This window comes from Strongylocentrotus purpuratus, unplaced genomic scaffold, assembly GCF_000002235.5.
Source record: "Strongylocentrotus purpuratus isolate Spur 01 unplaced genomic scaffold, Spur_5.0 spur5_scaffold_16, whole genome shotgun sequence".
In the NCBI taxonomy this organism is placed as follows: domain Eukaryota; kingdom Metazoa; phylum Echinodermata; class Echinoidea; order Camarodonta; family Strongylocentrotidae; genus Strongylocentrotus; species Strongylocentrotus purpuratus.
In genome coordinates, this window is record NW_022145601.1 from 2,600,028 (window position 1) to 2,623,594 (window position 23,567).

Genomic DNA, 23,567 nt, shown 5'->3' on the forward strand with positions numbered 1-23,567 from the left:
TCCGAGGTGCTTGGTTTTTGGTTTAGTGCGCAGAAAGCTGCAATGTTTACAACTTTTGCAACGCCAATTCTTCGGTTTATGTTATGGAATAATACTTCACTATTTGAGATAATGTTTTACAAGGACAGTACTGCTGTTGCATTCAAGTGAGATAATCCCATTCCATTCAGTGCAGATTAATCAATATACAGAGTTTGAGCAACACGGTTCTAGTTGGTTACACTATTGCGAATACTGCTTTGTCGAGGGCTAGCACAAAAAAAAATGAATAAGAATACGTCATGTTGTAACCAACTGATGCCAAGTTGGCCAAACTCTGTACATGGATAGCTCTGATCATGTAAGCCAAGGATGCCCTCTAAGATGACCTACAATCATACCTGAGATTCCACAAGCGCACTGTCCGCTGTCTACCGTGGCTCCACCCCAGTAGTTCTTTTGTTTTCCGTCTCTGTCATACCAAGCAGTAGAGCCAGTCATTTGGAAATGATGGCATTCGTACTTAGACGGTAATGGAAGAGAAAAAAAGAAAATAAATATCACCTTGGGATTGCTGAATATCTGCGATCACAGGAAAATAGGTAATGTTGAACCCTAGATATGATGTAGCATGTCATAGTATAGTATTAATGACTGATTTGAGATAAATAGTTGTTTTTATGCTCTCAAGGGAAAGTTACAATTGTGCTATTGCCCGAGGCGTGCCGAGGGCAATAGCCTAATTTCCCGAGAGCGTATACAAACAACTGTTTCTCGAATATTAAAGCAGTCATTAATACTTTTATATGCCGAAAAAATAAAGAGTCAACTTATGACACCACCTTGGCCTTTCTCTAGTTTATCTGCACGGTTGTCGTTTATGAGTGTATCTTTGAGAGTAGACTAGATCTAGATGCTAGTCTAAGCAAGATATTTTTACAATTTTGGGGGTGGGCCGGCCCTGTGGGGAATATGGAAAAAAACCTGCGCTTTCATATGACACCTCACTTATTGAGTATCACCTTCAGGATCACGAGCAATATCAGTTTGAATCTCTGGTAATTAAAACATCGACCAATTTAGCATGAGTGCGCAATGGCCAATTCATAGGGATGTGTGCAATCTCTACGGGAAGGATTTTAGCACTACTAGAATCTAGGCCTAGACCTACTAGATCTATTTTGAAAAAATGAATGGAGAATTTCACGTACCCTTTTTGGTGTTCTTGCTGTCAGCAAGTCTTGCATTTGATCATCATCAAGAAGTTGACATCTTGGGAGAGTTTCTTCAGCCATTTTTGCCTTGTTTGTACAATCGTGATTGCCGTATTAAAAATACCGACCAATTCTCCTCTTCTTCTTCTTCGTTTGATATTATAATGGCTATTAGTCAAATTTGACTATTGTTGCCAATTTCATTGCATCTCTTTCTTTTAATTTCTTGGTAAAATTATTATTTTTTCTTTCTTTTTCCAATCTCATTTTGATATAATATTAGTCATAGTCTACAAAAAACAAAAACAAAAAGTTATTTCAAATTAAACTACGATCCGCACCCAGTTCCAACTCACGCTGGCCCTGTCCTTTCTATGATGCCTTCTTACCAGCCCAGCGAGTTACGTTACGCCGTACGCTTCTCGGTTAATACACTCAACCTATGTCACTCTGGCATAGACAAGGGGGCGTCGTGTCCCTGTATGTTTAGAGGGTTTATTTATTTATTAGGAGAAAAACAAATGCATATTAAGCAAAACACTTTTGGGCTTTATTAGTTTATATGAGTTAGTTCATGAGATTATTTATATAGTGCATGACTTTTAACCACTATAATAATTGGGGTGGGGGGGGGGGTGACAAGCTTTCGAGTAAATAGCAAGTTTTAATTGCTTTTGTCACCCTGGCCAGCAGATTGTATCCTTCTCTCTCTCCTCTCCACTTCCCTAAAGTTGTGTGTATGTATTAAGATATGTTTTCCTATTGGTCAAATAAATAATAATAAATTGTTTCAATTATTTGTTTGTTTTTATTTTTATTTTATTTTTTAATTAATAGGCCTATATAAGGTTAAACACAAAATACCTCTTTTCTCTTCTATTCAGTTCAAATTAATTGCGGTTTCTGTTTTTCATCTATTTTTGATTTTACTCTATACATAATCGCTTCGTTCTAAAAACGAAGCGAGCAATTGCCATTTGTACACGAGAGTCACTGTTTCGTAAACATATCATAATTTCCTCTTCCTTGGAAATATTAACTTCTGACATTAACATGGCCCTTTCTATTATATACTTTGGACATTGTATCAAAAAGTGTCTGACCGTTTCTAATGTTGGACAGCTGTCACAGAAACCTGTGGAGTGGATGCCCAAACGTAGGAGGTCTTGATTGAGTCCAGACACTCCCAGGTGTAGTAGCCTAAGAATAGTTTCAGTTTTTCTTCCTAATTTACAAGAATATTGTGTGATAACATTTGGCTGAAGGATTTTTAATGCCGATTGGGTATCATTCCACCTTTATGGTCAAAGTAACTTTGAACTGTACAAAATTAAACTTGTCTTTTCAAATAACGTCAATTTATTATGCATTTCAATTTCCAGAGTTAGAGCTTTTTTTGCGTAGAAGTCTGCCTTTTCCTTTCCCACTATCCCACAGTGGCCTGGAATCCATTCCAAAGCGATTTCGATCCATATATATTTCAATCGGGTCGTTATTATAAATATTTCTGTGACAAAGGATTCGTCACTAAAATGTTTCAAGGCTGTGAGGGCACTTAAGCAGTCGCTAAAAATGACTGCACCTGTATAGATATTTGTTTCTTCGATCCATTGAAGGGCAAGAACAATGGCAGCCAACTCGGCTCTATACGATGAGGTAAAATTCGCTAATCTTTTACATTGGTGTACAAAAAAGTGTTGGATATAGAAAGCATCCGAGCATTGGCCCTTCTCCGGAAACCTAGATCCATCTGTATATATATATACAACTGGTTCGACCATTTTGAATTAATCAATTCTAAGCTTTGTTGTTGAAGATCATTCGGATGGTCGGCTTTTGAAATCCGAGAGCTCAACTCGGTCGAAACCAGTGGGGGTTCAAAAAGCTATGGCGGGAATGGGGATGGTACGGCAGTTTCTGTCATGAAGTTTTTTTTTTTTTTTTTTTATTTTACTCTGGGTTCTATACCCGAAAGGTTTACTAAGAAAGTCTTTTCCCTTGAGATAATCAAATTGCCAACATGGCCCTATGTTTTGTGATAATGGGTGGTTTGGGGATCTTTCGATACTTTGTGTATATTTACTTGACACAATTTGTCTCCTTAGATCCAAGGGAAATTCACCCATTTCCACTTGTAATGATTGTAGGGAAGTGAGAGGTAGTCCTCCCGCACAAATCCGTAGCGCCTGGTATTGCATCGAATCAAGTGCCTTTTTTGTGGTGGTAGTAGCGCTATCGTGAGCCTCACATCCATAGTCGAGTAAAGATCTTATGAATGCCCTGTAAACCTTTACGAGGGATTTAGAAGAGCTCCCCCATTTAGTTCCCGTTAAACATCTTAGGATATTCAATTTTCTTTTACATCTCTTTACAACATTTTCCACATGTGGCTTCCAGGTCAATTTCTTATCAAAAGTTACCCCCAGAAAATGATGAGTATTCTGAAAGGGCACTTTATTCCCGTCTAATTCTACTTGCGGTGGTGAGAGATTCATTGTACTTTTTGTAAAAAATATAGGGACTGTCTTATCAGCCGAAAGCCGAAATCCCCATCTGCGAAACCAAGTCTGGAGCCTATTCAGGTATTCCTGTAGTTTGTTTGATATTTGAAGGATATCCCTACCTGATGCCCATATGTCAAAATCATCAGCATATACAGCTAAAGGCACTGAAGGATCTGTAGGGATATCACTAATCATTAAATTAAATAGCAGTGGACTCAAAATACTTCCTTGTGGGAGTCCATTATGCATATCATATGTTTTTGATTCAGTATTATTAATTCTTACCTGACAGGTACGTCCTGTCAAATAATTTTGTAGATATTGTGACAAATTTCCTTCTATTTCTTTTTGGGCGAGTTTGAATAGTAGTCCATTTATCCATAATTTATCATAAGCTTTCTCAATATCTAGGAACACAGCTATTATGTGCTCATTACAATTTATACTTTTCTGAATATCGTTTTCTAGGAGAACTATGTTGTCTATGGCACTCCGCCCTTTTCTAAACCCGCTAATAAAATTAGGTAGTATCTCATGTTTTTCCACATACCATTGCAATCTTTCTTTGATCAAACGCTCGATTATTTTGACGAAGCATGATGTGAGTGAAATGGGTCTATATGATGACGCTTTCCGGGGATCTTTTCCAGGTTTCAAAATTGGTATCAAAATAGAGTGCTTCAGTGGAAGGGGTATTTCCCCTGTTCCCCAAATCCTGTTTATTACATCTAACATAACCTTTTTAGTTTCTTTAGGAAAGTTTTCATACACCTCATAAGGAATGTTATCTTGACCAGGGGCAGTCCGCTTTTTTGACTGTACTGCCTTTTCTAAATTCAATGAGTAAAAAGGGTTCATTGATAACACTCTCCTGAATATTCATGCTATTCTTTACTAAAGCTAAATACTGTTCATTTACCCTATCTTCTGTCATTCCTAAAGATTGAAAGTAGCGTCCAAAAAAAACATCCACCTTTTCATCCTCCCGAGTTATTTCTTTGTCATTTTCTGTCAATGATGACATATTTTTTGACCTCGCACCAGAAACACCATTTAGTCGTTTTATGCAGGTCCAGATTTTTGACTCAGGCATGTAATGGTTCAGTTTCGTGCAAAAGGCTTGCCAATATTTTTGTTCTGCTTGGCGGAGAACTCGTTGTGCCATTGTTTTCTTGTTACAATAATCATCTATATTCTCCAGTGTTATCATTGTACCTTTAGAGAGCTTGTTACTCGCTTTATTTATTTCTTTAATTTTAGCAGAAGATTCTTTTGTCCACCATGGGACCGGGTTTTGTTTCTTTTTACGCTTTTGGGGAACAGTTTCCTTCATAAATTATTTTAAGTACTCCATAAATTGGGTGTACATTTCCTTTACATTTGTGTTTTGTAATGTAATCTATCCATTTAATACTTATTCACATTTCTTTGCAAAATTGGACCAGTTTATATTCTTAAAAGAAAAAGGCTTTTCTACCACATTTCCATTAAGCATACCTGCATTTGCTCTATGCGAATCTGTACTTTTTTCGAGAGACACTTGGAGAGAGATTGGGAAGTGGTCACTACCAAACGTACTCCGCATGACTCCCCATGTAGACTTACACGCTAAAGAAGGAGATGTGATACTTAGATCCAGACATGATGTTTTCCCCGTTCGTGGGTCTAATCTGGTCCCCTCTCCATTGTTCAAAATAATCAAACTGTTCTTATTCAAAAAATGTTCTATAACTTCATCGTTTTTGTCTGTTTTCTCGCTGCTCCATAAAACATTATGAGCATTAAAATCTTCCATTATTAGGACGTTTTCATTTTAGATACATTTTCCATTAACTTATTCACAATATTTTCATTCAGTTTATTACAAGGGTTATAATAATTAATGATTGACAATTCCCTCCCCCCCCCCCTATGTAAACATTCATTTGCTGTAATTCTAAGTTTGCATCTGTGAAAGGACCCTCGTACTTAATCCTTTTATGAACATATATAGCACAGCCTCCTCTAATGTTATATTGTCTGTTTCTAGGAAAGCATGTATATTCTGGAATATTCAAAATTATGTTATTATGAAACCAGGTCTCCTGTATGCAATTAATATCATATTTAAAATCCTTGTGTAAGTTTAAATAATTTAATAATTTATTGCCGTGCCCTAAGAGTCCCTGGGCGTTCCAGTGTAAAATGGAAAGTGACATGAATAAATTAATCACTATCATTTGTTCTATCATATGTACTATTTTGTTGCAGCGCCTTTTTGGCTGCAACGCAAACAAGAGTATTCAATTCTTTTTCAGTTCTACCTTCTGTGAATTTAAAAATTAGTTGGCAAATAAAATCTATAATTTGTTCATCACTAGCCGAGGCTATGAAGTTGGTCATAGGTGGAGTGCCTTGTGGTGTTTCCTTTGACGTTCGTTCGTTTGTTTTTCGGTTTCCTTACTCAATATTTTGTTGGCTTTATTTTTCTGTTGAATAGGCTGTGGATTTGATTCTTTTTTTATTTTGTTGCCGCCAGGACTGAGTTGCTTCTGCGTACGTTAGCCCCTTTGTATACCTTATCTGCTGCACCTGCTTTGCCTTTTTGGCTTGTCCGCAGCCGCTGTAGGCTGCAGAGTGGTTTTCCCCGCAATTTACGCACTTTCGGTCTTTTTTTTTTTACACTCATCGAACGAGTGGTTTTCTCCACATCGGACGCATCTTTTTTTGGAATTACATTGTGAATCATTGTGTCCGAATTTTCTAATTACAGGTGGGACATATTGTTTTACGCGCTTGATTTGGAAACATAAGTGGATTTCAGGGGGGGGGTGGTGACTTTACTGAAGGTTAAAATAACGCAGCGCTTGGGAATTTGAGAGATTTGGCGCTTTCCTTCTGTTGTTTCATCTGTTCGGACTCTTTTCACCATCCTCTTCACCCCATCACATTCTGAGTTTTCAATTCATTAAGAATTTCCTCTTCCTTCATTTCCAGTGGGATATCATTAATGACTCCCTTTGCTCCGTTCACTCCTTCTCTGACTTTTACATCAAACTTCCTATTTTGTTAATCTCTGAGATAGCCTTCACCTGCTTAGTATTTTTACACTTGATTAAGAGTCCCGTATTAGTGGTTTTTGATAAAATCTACAGGGTTCACGCGAACTTCCCGAATTGCCTTGGCTATTTGTATGGGATTTACATTGTTCAATGATTTTGTCCTATCTATTGGGGTTATGAAAATGTTATGCCCTATGGGTTTGGGTTTGAGGAAGTGTTGTGGAAAGTGGTGTTCGAAGAGTATGATTCTGAGGCGTGTTTTAAGTTCTCTATATTAGTAGAGCTTCTCCCACGTTGCCTTTTTGCAGGATTCCTGTTTTGCACAGTTTGAAATACCATTTCATCCTCGCTCATCATGGATCTTTCCGGCTCGGAGGCGTGAGCCGCCATGATTGGCTTTCGAAAAAAAAAAAAGCGAAATATGAATAGCGCGTATCGTGCAGCTAATTATAATGAAGTGGAATGAAATGGAATGAAAAGCCCACAGTGTTTGCTTACCTTACGAAAAATATCTACTCCAAAAGTGGTCACATAAATCCAAAACAAAAAACTTCAAAAAGAACAACCCAATTTCCATATGAGAAACAAAGTCCCTGGTCAAAGATATAATCCAAGAGAAAGGCGAGAGTGCGACCTATCCGGGATAAGACGTGGCAGCGTACCTCTCTTCTTCTTCGTTTTCGAACGGTATCCGCGATCGCTCAAACCATGTGTTAACATGTGAACCTTTGGGTATTTCATCATTTAGGCGCCTTGGATTAATTCTCATGTGCGAGAAGCTGCGTGTTTTTAACCTGAGAGCGCATGCATGAAAGCCGTATTGAGTTAATCCCGGATGCACGATTTGCCCACGAGAAGACGCATTGTGTGTGTCCGAACACCGTGACGTCCTTTTCAAGCCAGAAAATTTTCAACCCATTGAAAGATTCGTAATACTTGTTTAGCTCCCTCTACGGCTAAACTAAGTTATTTAGCTTAGCTTGAGTTCGTGTCTAATTAACACTGTACTCTGTGGCCCGAATTCACAAAGCAAGGTTTGAGCTCAAACCTCCTTTTGTTTCGCGAATCCTCCCTTTGTTATTTACAAACCAGGTTTGTAAATAACAAAAGGAGGTTTGGCGAAACAAAAGGAGGTTTGAGCTCAAACCTTGGTCTGAGCTCAAACCTTGCTTTGTGAATTCGGGCCCATATGTTTGGAATGGATCATTATGCACAATAAAAACACCGTTTAAAAGGGTTGTTTACAAGTAATAAGACCTGTTTAAAAAATTCAACAAGCTGTTGTATTGTAATGAACTGTTAGCATTTTAAACAATTACGTTTTATCTGTGGATATATAACCGAATTATTTTTTTTAAAGTAGATTTTTTTTCGGGGAGGTAATTTGGAGGTGTCAATCTAGACACACGGGTTATGGGCGCCCCATTCATTCTAATCATTCTATATACCGGTAGTTCTAAAATCTTTCAAATATTTTGTGTCGTTTTTGTTTGTATATACTTTGTTAATTTATTTACAAACTATTATTGTCAAAATTTGCCAATACTACCAAACTATTACGTTTTCCCCATCATCTTCCGCTCTAGAATCTTCTTATGTATTTATTTTTATTTGTTGGGTCCTTTTAATATTTTTCTTGTCTCTCTCTCTTCAAAATTTATTCTGTTTTTGTAAGGATATTTATGCTGTTAATGTTTGTATAAATAAAAGAGAAATCGTTATTCTTTTTCTTATAATGTTGTCCACCTTCTTCTATAGATAACCCTTTTGTGCTTTGGTATAATGTCCGATGTATATTATTACTTCTGTCAATAAGCTTTTGGAGCTTTGTTGGAGTACTTGTATGAAAAAAAGCGTTATGAACTATATAATGCACATGATATGTATGACTTGATATTGATCGCGATCACTTTGCCATTCAGTCAAGTAATGAATAAAATTATAGAAATTCAAGTATTTATTATGTTTTTCTATTCAAGCTTGTATTATAGAAAACAATATAATATAAAGAAAGTACAAATTCAATTCATTATGTCTGTACGATGAACACAGTACAATCATAATCTAGTTCAAGCAAAGCGTGACCAAAGAAAATCATTATAATAATATATCTTATAAATATATATATTTGTGTAGAATATTCATGTTTATTTATACAAGCATATAATGTAAGTATAAATACTTGAATTTGAATTCAAAACAAATTGTTCATAGTATTCGGCAATAATGGTCATAAACTGACTTGCTAAACAACAACAACAAAAACCCATTCATCGGCCTGTTTTTGTGTGAAGATGGAGCTGGGGGATTATTCCAATGAAAGAAAACAATAGCCGGATTATCTGAACTACGGTCTGCCCACATTGCATTCGCTTTGTCATGATCTGCAATGTTTTGTATGCATCCACTTAATACTAGCTTCAGGTGTTTGTATCCCGGGAGGGGGCACTGTATCTAAGGACCGGGTATTTTGTAACGCTTACAAGTATTGAAGGGATAGTTGAGTTCTGTTTTCAGACCGCAAATGCCTTCAACGTGCATGGTTATTGCTCTTACTCTTATCTACATGTATGACTTTTTAGTGCCCTTTTAGAACCTAAAATTGCTATGGAGGGAATTTTAGACCCCAAAATGTGTGAAATTTAGCCAATATACGATACCAATTCAGCTACCCTTTAAAAAAAAAAACACGGTGACAGTTAATTAATTGTTTAATTAAAATAACAATACATGGGCCAGCTAGTTGTAGGTAATAAAAGCAACATGAAAATGCCAACAAAAAGGCCAACATCGGAATTGGCTGAAATACGACGTAAAAGGCGTTATTTCGTTTTTTTCAACGTTTTTTTTCTTCAAATTTTTCAAATATCTTATATTTTTGGTGGTACACAAGTATTAGAAATCGTTATATTTCAGCCGTCTCCGAACCGATTTCGATCAAACAAAGATGTTTTTTTTTTTCAAATTTGACATTCAGTTTTTCATTATCTCATTACCTCTGTAACAGAACTGAACTATCTCTTTAAGCGCTATATAAAAGCTAAATATGATTATTATTATTACTCAGATTTGGTTTTTTGGGGGGTGTGCCCGCGCTGAAGCCTCGAAACCCCTTCCCATTTTCAAGTGTATTATAGAGCCTATTTTTCGCAATTTTCTGGTGTTTGCATGGCAAATTGCATGAATGGTGAGGTAGGAAGTACTTTCATACATTTTTGTTGGATATGGAAGTAACTTTCAGCATGATACATTGTCTATACATATTTTTCATATATTTTTTTCGTAAATATATCATTCCTTAGAACTCGCATTATTCATATACATGTACATTGTTTCATTTGAAAATATTTCATAGTTAAACTTAAAATCCCTTGTATCTATATAAACCTCTAATAATTAATATAGAAATATGGCAACGTTATTCATCAACAGTATAAGCAGATATTATTCGCAAGACAACATGATAGTGTTTTGAAGCATATTTGAATTATTCTTTCTATTTCATTATCACTGTCTTCTTTCATTTCATTTTGTTTTGTTGACCAGTTATTGACTCCTTAGAAATCAGTTATAGATTACTCAGAAATGACAAATTTTGTTTCTCGTTTGTTTTGCCTTGTCGTTTTGTTCTTTAAGTTTTAAGTTTAACGCTGTTATTATATTAAATATTATTTATATTCCATTGCCTGATCCTTGCCGCATCTATACCCTGTATACGTGCTGTATTTATTGAAATCATCAAAATGTTTTGGGTGCGTGGGATTTATCCTTCCTTTGGCTTTTCTAGTGCATGCCCCACTTCCATTCATTCTCTCCACCTTATCATAATAATGTTATCCCTGTATGTCGTACCACCTCTACATTTATCATTGCTTTTGTTTGTTTTGCTGTTTATGTTAATGTTTCATTGTCAAGTTCTTAATTTCTTTGACTTGTTTATTTGTATTATTTGTAATTTATTTGAAATAAATACTGAGCTGTTATATTTGTATGATCATTGATCTTCTGTGGATTAACGAGGTAAGGTAAGCCCGGCCCATTCATTCTGTGTTGTTATTCATTGCTCATCGTCGCGTGCCAATTAGTGCCACGCTTGCGAGAAAAAAAACCCCATTGTCTGTTAAATCTCTGTCAATGACAATGGCGAAACATTGATTTGATTATGTGTGCAAGCGGTCCTCCAGAAGAGTATAAATACCCTGACACTTTTGTTAAAGTTAATCATAGTAGTACAATGGACAGCGATAGTGATATACGAAGCAGCGACGACGAGAGTTTAAATCTGAGGATGAGTCTATCTGAGACGTCATGGAGGGATGAAGACATCGGAGCAGCCTCTATAGTCAGCAGACCAACGATTCTAAGCTGAACGCTATTGAAGCCGAACTCAACTCTCTTTCTCTCTCTCTCTCTCTCTCATCTCTCTCTCTCTCTCTTTCTCTCTCATCTCTCTCTCTCTCTCTCCCTCTCTTTCTGTCTGTCTGTCTCTCTTTGTCTATATCTGCCAATGTCGTTTCCATCTACATCTTTCATATTGTTTTCTATTCAGCCATTTGCTTGCAATTTAATATAATGAAAATACACATTCAATTCATTCTGTCCGTATCATGGACATAATCAGAATCTATTTTAAGCAAAGCGTGACCAAGGAATGTAATATATAATTATATATCTTAAAAACAAATATTATTTATATATTATTCATAATATACACGCATATTATGTGAGTGCATATACGTAAATTAGAATTTAAAACAAAATTGTTCATATTATTCGGCAATAATGGTCATAAACTGACTGACTTGCCTAAATAAAACAACAACAACAACGACAGTCCATTCACCGGCCTGTTTGCGTGAGAAGATGGAGCTGGTGGATTATTCCAATGATAGAAAACAATAGCCGGATTATCTGAACTACGGTCTGCCCATTTTCATTCGCTTTGTTTTGATCTGCAGTGAAAAAGCAGGAAGTCTATTCATGTTTTTGATTTTCGAACCCATCAGTTGCAAAGTTTTGTTTGCATCCACTAAATACTAGCTTCTGGTGTTTATATTTCATCAAGAGAGTAAGGAATTTAACGTAAACATTCAGAAGAAGCTAAAATGAACGGAGAGAAGAATATAACAGTACAATAATAATTATCAGAAGTAAACTTTTGGATATAAATCTCTGTTGCATCAAACTGATATGACAAAAAATGTTTATTATGCTATATTGAAGGTGTTAATATACGTCGGACATTATACTTAAGCGAAAATACATAAACAAACAGAACAGAAAGAAAGAAAAAAAGAGCCCAGGGGAGGGGGGGGGGGGTGATTAGAGAGACAAATATCATAATGATGAATACAGTACAGACTTCGTCCAACTTTCTGTCTCTCCAACCCCTCTCACTCATATTGTTTATTTCTGAACTCTAAATATGAAAGCCATCTTCCTTCACTTGCTTTTATGTCAACCTCAACTGGCAATATGATTTCGTGTGTCTTGTTTCCCTGTTTAATACTTTTTTCCCATCTAATTACCATTCTTCGCTCAAAATCTATCACAATCACTAACATAATGGCGCATAAAATGTTAACGCAACGTATTACCATAGCATGAAAGGCGAGTTTGATAGAGAGGGGAGAGGGGAAGGGGGGGGGGTGGGGACTGGGGAGGGTGTTTATTTAATAAACTACTGTTTAATGCGCGGAGTTGGGCAAAGGCAACGTTGAATGTCCGAGATAACATCATTAGGAGCCAGAGCAAATAACACTGAGTTCCCATATAAAATATATTTATTCAGATGGTCAAAATTGAGAAATTCAAAACATAGATTATTGATGACGTCACACTTCACCACTTATTTTAAATTTGTTTATTACCTGTGTAACTGTGTTAGATTCTTTTCATTTCATATACCTGGGGACAAACCTTTGATTTTTCCTTCCTCTCGATCACTCCTATTGTTTCATTTCATATTGTTTATTTCTGAACTCTAAATATAAATCCATCTTTCTTCGTTGATAAAATGTTACGTTAAAACGATTGTCTAGTCTAAGTCGTTGGTAGGATTTTTTTTAGGCATGATTGTGCAATCAAAGAAAATAATACTAAGCTGGTAGAATTGTTGTGTATACTTTATTTTTGTATGTAATGTTTCACTCGTTTCACTCAATCATTGAGTAATTAATGTAAATATGTATTGAAATTATGGAAATAAAAACCTCGCTTGAGAACAAAAGAAAAAATGAAGTCTGCTGCTGTTGTTGTTGTTACTTATTTTTTTACGGCGCTTTCATTTAAAAAGCTCATATTTTGCGCCATTCATTTATAGATATTAAACAATCTTTTCATGATTAGTCAAGCGTATTGCCCATAAGTTTATAAATGTTCCAGAAGTCAAATATTGTTTAAGATAACCCAACACAGATTAATGAAGTTTGGAAACGAAAACGAGACAAATGAAGCTACAACAAAGCGAAACATATCAAAGAAAGAAAAAGCATTAATGTATGACTTGTATAAATGTGTGATAAATAATTTGTATTAATAAGCTATCCCTTTCAGGAAGGGAATCTGAATTCTGACCCTAAATAGCAGGGGCCGCGGAGCGTTTTTGAGAGTAGGGGGGGGGGGAGGTCTGAACATGAAACGTGTCTACTAAAAAAAAAAAAGACCAAGCCACCCGCTTCCGCGGCCCCTGCATAGTTTGAGAGTTACATGGCAGACTATAGAGGGCGGTCAACTGGTATCGGTTGAAAACATTACGAGTAGGTCGCGGTCGTTGAAGCGGACGCACCTTTTATACGGGATTTTCGCATCCGGCTTTTGAATAGAGGGGTGCGGACGATTGTGGCTTTCACGCAAACTAGTCCGCGTTGCATAAAGCCGCGTGTTTACTGCCACTCGAATTAATCCAAGGCGCCCAAGACTGAACTATTTTCCCGGTAACCATGGTAACTAGAATTTAGCCTGGATTTTACTCTAGAACTATTACATGGGGTTGGCATTTTTCGTTTATTTACCGGAATGGTTAAAACCATGACTGCAATTTCGACCAATCAGATAGCTGGATTTCTTAAGGTATATAACACGTACTATGCGACACAATCGTCTTCTAGGCCATTATCAATGTCTACAGGTACCTTCTGAACATGCGCGCCGAATGCAGTTTGGGATGGGGGGGGCAAACATTCCAGGGGGCTCACTTTCCAGGGGCAGTGACGTAATGAGAAAAAAAGTTCGGAAGGGGGAGGGAGCAGACGAAAAATCTGCATCACCACCAGTCTTACACGTTACATGCAGGTCAGGTAGAGCGTAAATTGGCGTGGGGTCCAGGTCATGAGCCTCGGCAGGGGGTCAAGGGGCTGAGCCCCCCGGAAGCTCAGGGGTTTTAGGTATTTGATTACGGTTAGATGAGCATCCAGGGGCCCGCCTTAGGTCCCTTGGTGGGGTCCGGGGGTGGAGCCCCCGTAAAGCTCTGGGGTTTTAAGCATTTAATTACGGTCAGATGAGCATTTTTTATACCTTATTTGTGACATTGGCAGGTCACTTATATTTTTCTCCGTCTTTCTTTCTTTTTCTCTTTAACATTCTTTTTTTAAAAAGGAGGGGGGGGGGGCTCGAGCCCAGCCACTTTGCAGACCATGACATAAAGGCTTCTAAATAAGCGTATTTCGCCTGACTGTAATGCGGGAATTTCTTATTTTCCAACAAAAAGGTATGACTTACAAAAAATATGGAGAAAAAATGCCAGAAAATCATGTCACAACATCAACATTTGTAAATCACTTGTTTCGAATAAGAAATACATTACCCCCCCCCCCCATAAGTACGCCAGCGTTCAGGGGCTCATGTCCTCTCACCTCTATAACAAAAAAACGAACACGCTTTTCCATTCTCGCACAATATGTTCACGATATGCGCGTATCGGTATTATAGAGACCTCCATTTAAAATACCGTATAGGTGGCATGCGCAATGTTTATGAAATGTGAACTTTCCTTTTTCTTTGAATGGAATTGTATATGTGATTTAATTCAGGGTTTTATTATTGTTGCGTTCTTTTGGATTAAAAATACAAACCGTGTTTACTCCTTTACTGTTTTTTTTTTTTTTTTTTGGAGGGGGGGGGGGCGTTTTTTTTTGTTTTTTTTTTTTTGGGGGGGGGGCAAAAATGCGTTTTGCCCCCCCCCCCCCCACTTTTTTGACTGGGGGGCAACTGTCCCCCCCTGCCCCCCCTCCCCCACTTCCGGCGCCTATGCTTCTGAATGATCACTGTTCTTCCCTCTTTCAGTTTCCCCCCAAAACCGACTACCATTATCCTAATGCCACTTTGTTTCTGTCCTTTGCTATTCCACAGACCTGCCCCATCATTAGTTTACATATTATCTGTGATATACATTTTTGCATTGCTCTTGTTCTCCCGCCCTCATTACCATGATAAGTGTCATGTTACTATTGTTTGCAATTTCTCATAATTTATATATATACATAAATATATATATATATATTGTTTATACCATCGAGGAACTTTGAAAAAAAGTAGAACCCTCGGTGTTACCCTACCTTGATATATTGGTAGCACTCCCCGCTGATATCGGCACCGGTAGCCACTTGATCAACCGACTTGGCACCATAGGTAATGTTTCGGATGAAACTAAAAGCCACTTGTGCACCTGCTACTAAAGATCGATTCGCCTCCTGGTGCTCGAACGTCGTAATACCTAGCCAAGATAACCACGAAAAATTGTAAAAATAATGAGTAAACACACTGATAATTTCTTCATGAATAGTAACAAATATTTGATTTGATTTGATTTGATTTATTTATTTTTGTTTGATTTTTCTTTTTCTTTGCATTGTTAAAAATATATAACAAACAAAATATTGCAAATTTTACACATTTCAAAAGAATATAATGTCGAATAAAGTAAAGCTGGCTGTAACTTATCGAAAACACCAAACAGGAGGGTTGACAAAGTAAGCAAAGTTTGATAGCATGGCTACCCTCAATGGATACATACTAATACTAATATGGAGGAACGAATATTAGCTAAAAGGGGAAAGAGAGAGAGAGAGAGAGAGAGATAGGAGAGAGAAAAAAAAAAAGGTTTATAAAGACTGTAAACCTTTGTATACAAAACATTGTTTAGTCAGTATCCCAAGTAGACCACTCTTCTATTCATACGTTTATGCATACTAGGTCATGGAAGGTTATAATCAAAGTTTCAATGAATGGAAGCGAAAAGGTAGGAGTACTGAAAATTATTCAGTTTTGTATCGACGGGTATACGAGGGGTACTTATGAAGATTGAAGGTAGGCAAGTTTTGATGGTGGATTTTAACATAATACGCAATAAAAAAAACGTTAAAATTATGAATAGTTTATTTTCTTGAGCTTCTAAAGTAAAGGTACTTAGTTCAATGTTCATGGTTGCGATCAGCGAATTTGAATCAGAATGTGAATAGAACACCTTCGTATCATCGGCAAACAATACATACTGTAGAATTGGTGAAACTTTTTAGATATATCATTGACGAATATCAAAAATAATAGTGGCCCAAGTATGGGACCTTACGGAACTCTACATTTAATAGACGATACGTTAGAAGTAACTGAATTGAATAAAGTATATTGTTTTCTTGATGATAAGTAATTTTCGAACCAATCAAGTGCTTTACCTCGTACACCGTAATGCTTTAATTATACAATAATATAGTATGATCAAGAGTATCAAATGCCTTGCTGAGATCCTTGAATATGCCTATGGCATATTTATGATCAGCCAAGGCATTTGATACTCTATCAAATAGTTGGGGTAGTGCTAAATCAGTTGAATGAAACTTCCTGAAGCCAACTGATCTGGGTTCGGCGAGTCATTTTGAGTTAAAAATGTATATAATCTGTTTATATAAACAAAATTAGATTTGCGCTCCGAAAAATGGTGGTTATTATACTTCTTAGATCATAGAGATGATGGTTTCGTTGACAATGCAGATAATGATTTTGACGATGAATATAAACAATTCTTTCAAGGATTTTAGAGAAGCTTGGTAATTTGGATATTGGTCGATAGTTCGAGATAGAAGAGGGGTCATCTTTTTTATAGATTAGTATGATATTGGTGTTACTCATGAATGTTACTGAGAATACTGCGCCGTGTTTTTTCCTCAAATTGAGAGATAGGCAAATAAATGAGAGGTAAAAGTAAGTCAGATCCCTGACCGTCATAATTATGATGTACGTTTCATTTTCCCTTTGTTTCCTGATCCCTGTCAATGCAGTACATTTCAAGAAAACGGCGTTTTAGGACTGTGGTATCGTAACTTTGTTATGTTTGTCACTATTGTACATGACCGATTCGTGGTTACTTTAACTAATAATTTGTGGTTGATATGTTACCTGTGCTAGCATCCGTAGTCATATCACAGTATACTTTGTATGGATCGACTCCATTATTTCTCCCATCAGGATCTATTGTGTAGTATACATTAGATGTATAGCCTTTACGCTTCCATTCAGCACAGGAAACTGATCAAGAGAAAGGAAGAGGAAGGGAGAGTAAATAATTATATCAAGGATTTCTTTTTTCTTCGGTCCTACTCGGACATGAATTTAAGTCATCATGGTATAGTGACTGAACCTCTTTACTGAACGTAATAAATGACGGTGATCCTGGATTTAGAACAAACAATATAATTATGACATAATTAAATAAAAAACATATTATTTCATTTTATTTTAACGTATATCATAATAATTCAGCAGATAGGTTACACTAAGCAATACAGCTAGTCTATAGCCAAGAGACCTTGTTTTACAAGGTGGAAAGTTCACTAAAGCAATTTCTATGTTAAACGTTGAATTATATTCGAGCCCTGAGTCATAGAGACCATATATTTATTATAAACATATGGAGTGTGACTTACTGGTGTTTAGCGGGTATTTACAGATGTAGCCGTATGTTGACGAGCAGCTTGCATCATACCATGTGCCGTCTGAACTCAATCGTAATACACCACAATGTTCAGATCCACCAGCTAAATAAAGAGATAACAATATCAGAAATGAGGAGCTTAGCTTATAAGCTATATTTCATATTTGATTTAAGAACTGTCTTCGTTGCGAAACATTCTCCAGTAATAACTACTCCACGATCAACATCCTACCCTCACCGAACCCTGCAACAAAAATAAACACTCGACCTAACATACAAGTAACCCTTACAATAAAATGTAAACTAACATTCTAGTGCAACGCAAACCTAAGCTATTATTCTATATCTTTGACGAATCACAGTGCGGATAAATTTCGTAGGAGCGCCACGATGGTACCTTCAGAATTGTGTTCAGTGATCAGTAATGTATTATTATGAACGGAAAGAAGTTCAGCTTGAATAAATTATGCTTATAATTCAGTCTCTATCGGAGGGACATCCACGCCTAACATGCCTAGCACTTTTACTTTTCTGCGAAATGAATTCGTTGTTATTTACTTACATGGTTCTCCAGAATACCAGTTGGTATATGATGTAACTGAGCCATCAGTCCAGGCCCAAGTTCCCTTTCCATCGAGGTCATTGAACCCAATCCAGTAAGAACTCGTATCAAAGGTACGTCTGTGTTTTTGATAAATAAAAATTGAAACATATTTATACAATCTTTTCATAGTAATACCCTTAAAGGGCCCATGATACAGTACTGATCAAAACGTGTGGTAGCATAAATTTGTAGCGCGTTGTATTTAAAAACAGAAATCTTACCAAATTTAAATGGCTTTATATCATGAATCTAAAAAGGAATTTTGTTCTTGAACAATGAATTTGACGTTTAAATATGTCAAATTGAAAGCAAAGTGCAATTTGGTGCCCTAGCATCGGCTCCGATTTGGGTGATAAAACTGTGATGGCGTTTGAGCCCCTGAGCATACTCGTCCACAGGCCACGCTCTGCGCATGCTTATAGGTGGAAGGTGGCATGGGAGGGTACGCGGCTAAAGGTGTGCCTGTGCGTGTGGGTGAGGGTTTCTGCCAACGGAGTATTCCATGATGTGGCTCCTGTATTCGAGGGGTGGGGTCGGGGGTAGGGGCTTACCTCGAATAAACGGAAAGAAAGTTGCTTTCGTCTTGATCAGCTACGCTCGCCAGATCACCGTAGTCATTGAGATTTCTGCACGCATCAAGGGCTGTACTATAGTCGACGGTAGATTCAACTAGTTGGTAGCATGCATTACCGTTACGTGTCCAACCAGCGTCACACAGATCCTGATCGCTTGTATCATCATCTAGATGATATATAATTGTACAAATTTAAATCAAGTTTTCTAAATAGTAATTGCGTAAGTTCTGTAAATCGCTACGATTCCTTTGATAAGGGACCAATCTTTAATTTCTATATCTTCATCTTTATATAGGTAGCCCAACCTTTTCCACAATGCATTTCATTCGCAATGGCTTTCCAAAAGAGGATTGTGTCCTTCAAATGAATTTCCGTTATGAAGATATGATCATAAGTTGATTTTCTCAAAATGGCGCTTGGATGACGTCACAAGTACCTGATAACCTTGTTCCTGTCATGTCTTACGACAATGACCTATGACCAGGGCTCAAATTAAATTTTTGTCCACGGGGGCTCTTCCAAAAAAAATAGCCCCCGTGAACCTTTTCACGGGGCTCTTTTAGTGCTGACGGGGGCTCTTTTTTTAATACAAATTTCCATTGGATGAAACTCCTAAATTCCTTGGTATTTTATCATTATCATTTATTTAAGTCGGCATTCTCCCTCTTAGAAATTTACTTGTTACATAGCTGTATACTTTTATCCCCGTGATCAGTGGCGGATCCAGGGGGGCGGGGGGCCGCCCCACCCCCCTCCCCCCTGGGAAAAAAGAAGGGGGAAATAAGGGGAATTTTCTTCTTTCTTTTTTTTGAAAAAAGAAGTGTTCCTTTCCCACTTGTATCACAGAGAAACAACAGTTTAAGTTAAGTCTAACGTTAACATTAATTTGTTATTAAAATGTAGAGTACAGCCCTTGGCCTTAGGCCTAATTTAGGTCGTAACTGTTTGAAAATCTAAAGTAAAATTAGACGTTTTTCATGGTTAGACCAAGTAATTGAGAAAAAAAAGTTTACCCGTCACTGAGACCAGGTCAATCAATCTTCTAGATCCATTATTAGGGTCTAACGTTAGTAGATATAAGGTAGATGCAGGCGCGGATCCAGCGGGGGTGAGCGGGCCTTGCCCCCCCCCCCCCCCTTCCGCAAGAGAGAGAGAGAGAGAGAGAGAAAGAGAGAGAAGGAAAAGAGGGAAAGGGAAAGAGGAGAGAAAGGGAAAGAAAGAAGAGGAAGAAGAAAAGAAAAGGGGAAGAAGGAGATGGGGGGCGAAAGGGCCTTGCCTCCTAGGCTGTTGCCTCCCCCCAATAAAACAAAATAAGAGAGAAGGAAGGAAGGAAATGGAAAGAAAAAAGGGAAAGAGGAGATAAAGGGAAGGAAAATTGAGGAAGAAGTAAAGAAAAGAAGGGGGATATCACTTGCAATTTTCCCGCCAACAAGTTGCGCTACTGTCGGGAAAATGAGAAAGTGAGATGGAAAATGAGAGGGAAAGAAAAAGAAAAGAAAGGCAAGAAAGTAAGAGAAGAGAAGAAAGAAAGAAAGAGAAACAAGAAAAAGAGGAAGAAAGGAAAAGAAAGAAAAGAAAATAAGGAGAAAAGGAAGGAAAAAGAGAAGAGAAAAATGAAAAAAGAAGAAAAAAAAATGGGGGGGGGTGAAAGAGAGAAGAGAGAGACAGGAATAAGAGCCGGGTGCAGTAGAAGAGAGAGGGAATTATTGGGTGAAGTCTTGCTCGATCCTCGTGTGCTATATCAATGCAGAAGTTTGAAGCTGGTGAGATGTATTATGTCGGTCGGCCAGCAAAAAAATTTCCCCTACGAACTCTGACTTTTTATCAGACAAAGAAACATTTTTGAAAATTCAGACAATGAGTCCGACGAATCGTCTTCTTTCTCAAATACTTTAATGAAACGTCAAAGCCATCACTATTTGAAGATCGCCCATCATCGAGATCGAATTAGAACAACTTATAAATTTGGCGCGAAATTTATCACATGACATTACACTAAGAACTGTTCCTACGTCTCGTCTCGACGAGACGTAGGCTACGACCTGTATGCAACTTAGTTAAATGGGTACTAAGTACGGTACGCGTCTTAGTGGGCTTTGTGAAACTCCCCCTAAGATGCATCTTACACTAAGTCCTATAACGGGACTTAAGGCCGCTTAAGACGCATCTTAGCGCTTAGTGAGACAGGCCCCAGTCATCACTGGTCCATGGCACAGTCCCAATAAAAGTTAGTTTATGATTTTGTTTTCTTCATCTTTCATAGATGGAGTGATCGATCGATCTTATTACAGGGTGTTAGCCACAAATATGTTTAAATCATTGAAATTCCTCCCAGGATTCCAGGAAGCATTGCATTTATAAAAGTTATTGTCATATGGCGGACTAATGAATGAATCAAGAGAGCTTGGGTATTTTTTATAGTTCATCTTGACTGTGTCATGGACAGGTGATGGCCTGGTGGCAGAGTCGCTGCCCGGCAAGCAGTAGATTCAGGTTCAAGTCCCGCTGGTTACAATATTTTTTTCTGACTTGTTTTTCAATTACAGATCGATCAATCGATCTTATTTACTGAGTGTAAGCCACAAATATGTTTAAATAATTGAAATTTCTCCCAGAAAGCATAACCTTTATGAAGAAATAATCATCAATACAAATACACTTCATGGTAACAGACGGTAACGAACATTGAAATACATTAACACATATCACTATCAATTCGTATCTTGCTGAGGAAAAAAAAGTAAGATGATTTACCCACCAGTAAATGGGTCTTCAATGCGGTCCACTGAGGATACAAAGATGAGAAAAAGATTGGAATTAATATAACAATTCAATCTTGTTAATGCAAAGTGTACCACAGTCAGGTGGAATTGTGCCTAACTAGGAGTTGGGGGAAACATTTCGGAATACTTTAAGAAGCGAACGGTAAACCCAGCAACATCGAGTACATTAATTTGCAAACTCAGGAGGTTTCTTACGATTGTTTAATGAATGCCTGGGTGTATTGGCAGTGGACAGATTGACCGATTGAATGAATGAGTGTTGAATTGAATCGAACGGCTGTTGTAAATCAAATACAATGTCACCACATCAAATACCATAGGGAATCTTAGATTTACATGACGAGAGTGTGGACTGCCGCGTGTGACATTGTGTTAAGGCACTGGGGCCGTGCCCGGCAGCTAATTTTTTTTTCCCAAACAGGTTTGCCAATGCTAATATTTCCGGTCATCTGATTGGCTGATATGTTACGTCATTAGCAATGACGTAACCGTTAGGGTGAGTGAAAGGGGTATAGAAATCATGCAGTATCACTTTTCATCAACCCATCGTTGGCTCAATCGGTAAGGTCAGCGTAACACAATCATTGAGGCTGTTCACACCGGCAGAGATAGCGCGGTCTAGCGCGCGCTAGACCGCGCTATCTCTGCGGTGTGGAAGGTACAACGTCGTTTCGGTCCGCCCAACAGCGAGCCACGGCGAGCCACTGCGAGCCAACACTGGATCACCTCTTGGGGGTGGTCCACGAGAGAGAGCGCGGTCTAGCGCGTGCTAGACCCCGCTATCTCTGCCGGTGTGAACCCGAGCTACGAAAGCACGCCGGATTTTATCGTTCTACACGCGGGGAATTTTATACTCATTCTATTTTGGTGCGATCTGAATCTGAATCGGTACAATAGGCCATTTTCGTAATGTAACCAAATTTAATGCATAAGTGTTTGTGAGGTGCCTCAATACAAATTATTTCATTCACCTGATAGTATTTCAATAGTCAGAATGCAACTGCATGTATTAAGTGTTGCTATATAGGTAGGTCAAGCCATAATGCTTGTCCAACCTGACAACAACTAATGTATGCATTTTGGATTCTGTCTATTGAAATACTATTATTCTTATCAGGTGAACGAAATAATTTGTATTGAGGCACTTCACAAAGACGTATGCATTAAATTTGGTTACATTACGAAAATGGCCTATTCAACACTCCTAGTTCGTAATAGCGCGCGAAATCTTTGACCGCTCTGACCTCATGACGTCACGCGTCATGACAACAGGACCTCTTAAAAAAGGGGGTGCTACGATAGACCGCGCTATCTCGCTGCGGTGTGGATCCGGCGAATGCCAGTGGGCGGACCGTGGGTCGCGCTACAATAGCGCGATCCACGGTCCGCCCACGGTCCCCCCTTGCGGTGTGAACACGCCCATAGAGTCATGGGTTCAAGTCACAGTTTATTCCGTATTTTTGCCTTTATAAATAGTGAGGCAAAGCAATAAAAAATCAAAGTCTAATTGTTTGTGACCTCTTTCCAAGCTGCTAATGACGTATCAGCCATTGAGAAGAACGGAAATATAAGAAATTGCAAACCTGTTTGGGAATAAAAATTTCGCTGCCCGGCAGTGCCTTAAAAGGACGTCACAAGGATGTCACACGTGGTGGTCCACGTTCTCGTCGTGTAAATCTAAAAGTCCCTAGTGTCACCACATCAGCGCCCTTTGAGCCAATTAAGAATCCAGAAGACTGACATGGAACTGAAAACTTACTGATCCGAACAAACAGGTGAGAAATAGAAGGGCCGTATGGGTCAACAGTCAAGTCATTCTCCTCACTGAGATAGCACCAGCTGTAGAATGGACCATAGTCAAACGATCTACATATGAAGCTGGAGGCTGACACACAGGCCGTGGCGCATTCTTCAACCGTGATGAGAGACATGATCGCGTT

General features: G+C 38.0%; 1 protein-coding gene and 1 long non-coding RNA gene across 2 annotated transcripts; both read right to left on the reverse strand.

Moving 5' to 3' along the window:
* Nucleotides 1-217: 217 nt before the first annotated feature.
* Nucleotides 218-18,683, reverse strand: LOC115924803 (contactin-associated protein 1-like). The gene is made up of 7 exons (XM_030987646.1): nucleotides 18,658-18,683; nucleotides 18,228-18,346; nucleotides 17,658-17,768; nucleotides 17,131-17,259; nucleotides 15,294-15,451; nucleotides 381-501; nucleotides 218-249 (listed from the first exon to the last, which is right to left on the reverse strand). Exons 1-7 carry the CDS (start codon nucleotides 18,681-18,683, stop codon nucleotides 218-220), a joined length of 696 nt encoding a protein of 231 aa, XP_030843506.1.
* A 143-nt stretch (nucleotides 18,684-18,826) lies between these two features.
* LOC115924763 lies at nucleotides 18,827-23,484 on the reverse strand. The gene is made up of 3 exons (XR_004064425.1): nucleotides 23,387-23,484; nucleotides 21,603-21,629; nucleotides 18,827-19,010 (listed from the first exon to the last, which is right to left on the reverse strand). It is a non-coding gene; the product is annotated as an uncharacterized LOC115924763 (long non-coding RNA).
* Nucleotides 23,485-23,567: the final 83 nt, after the last annotated feature.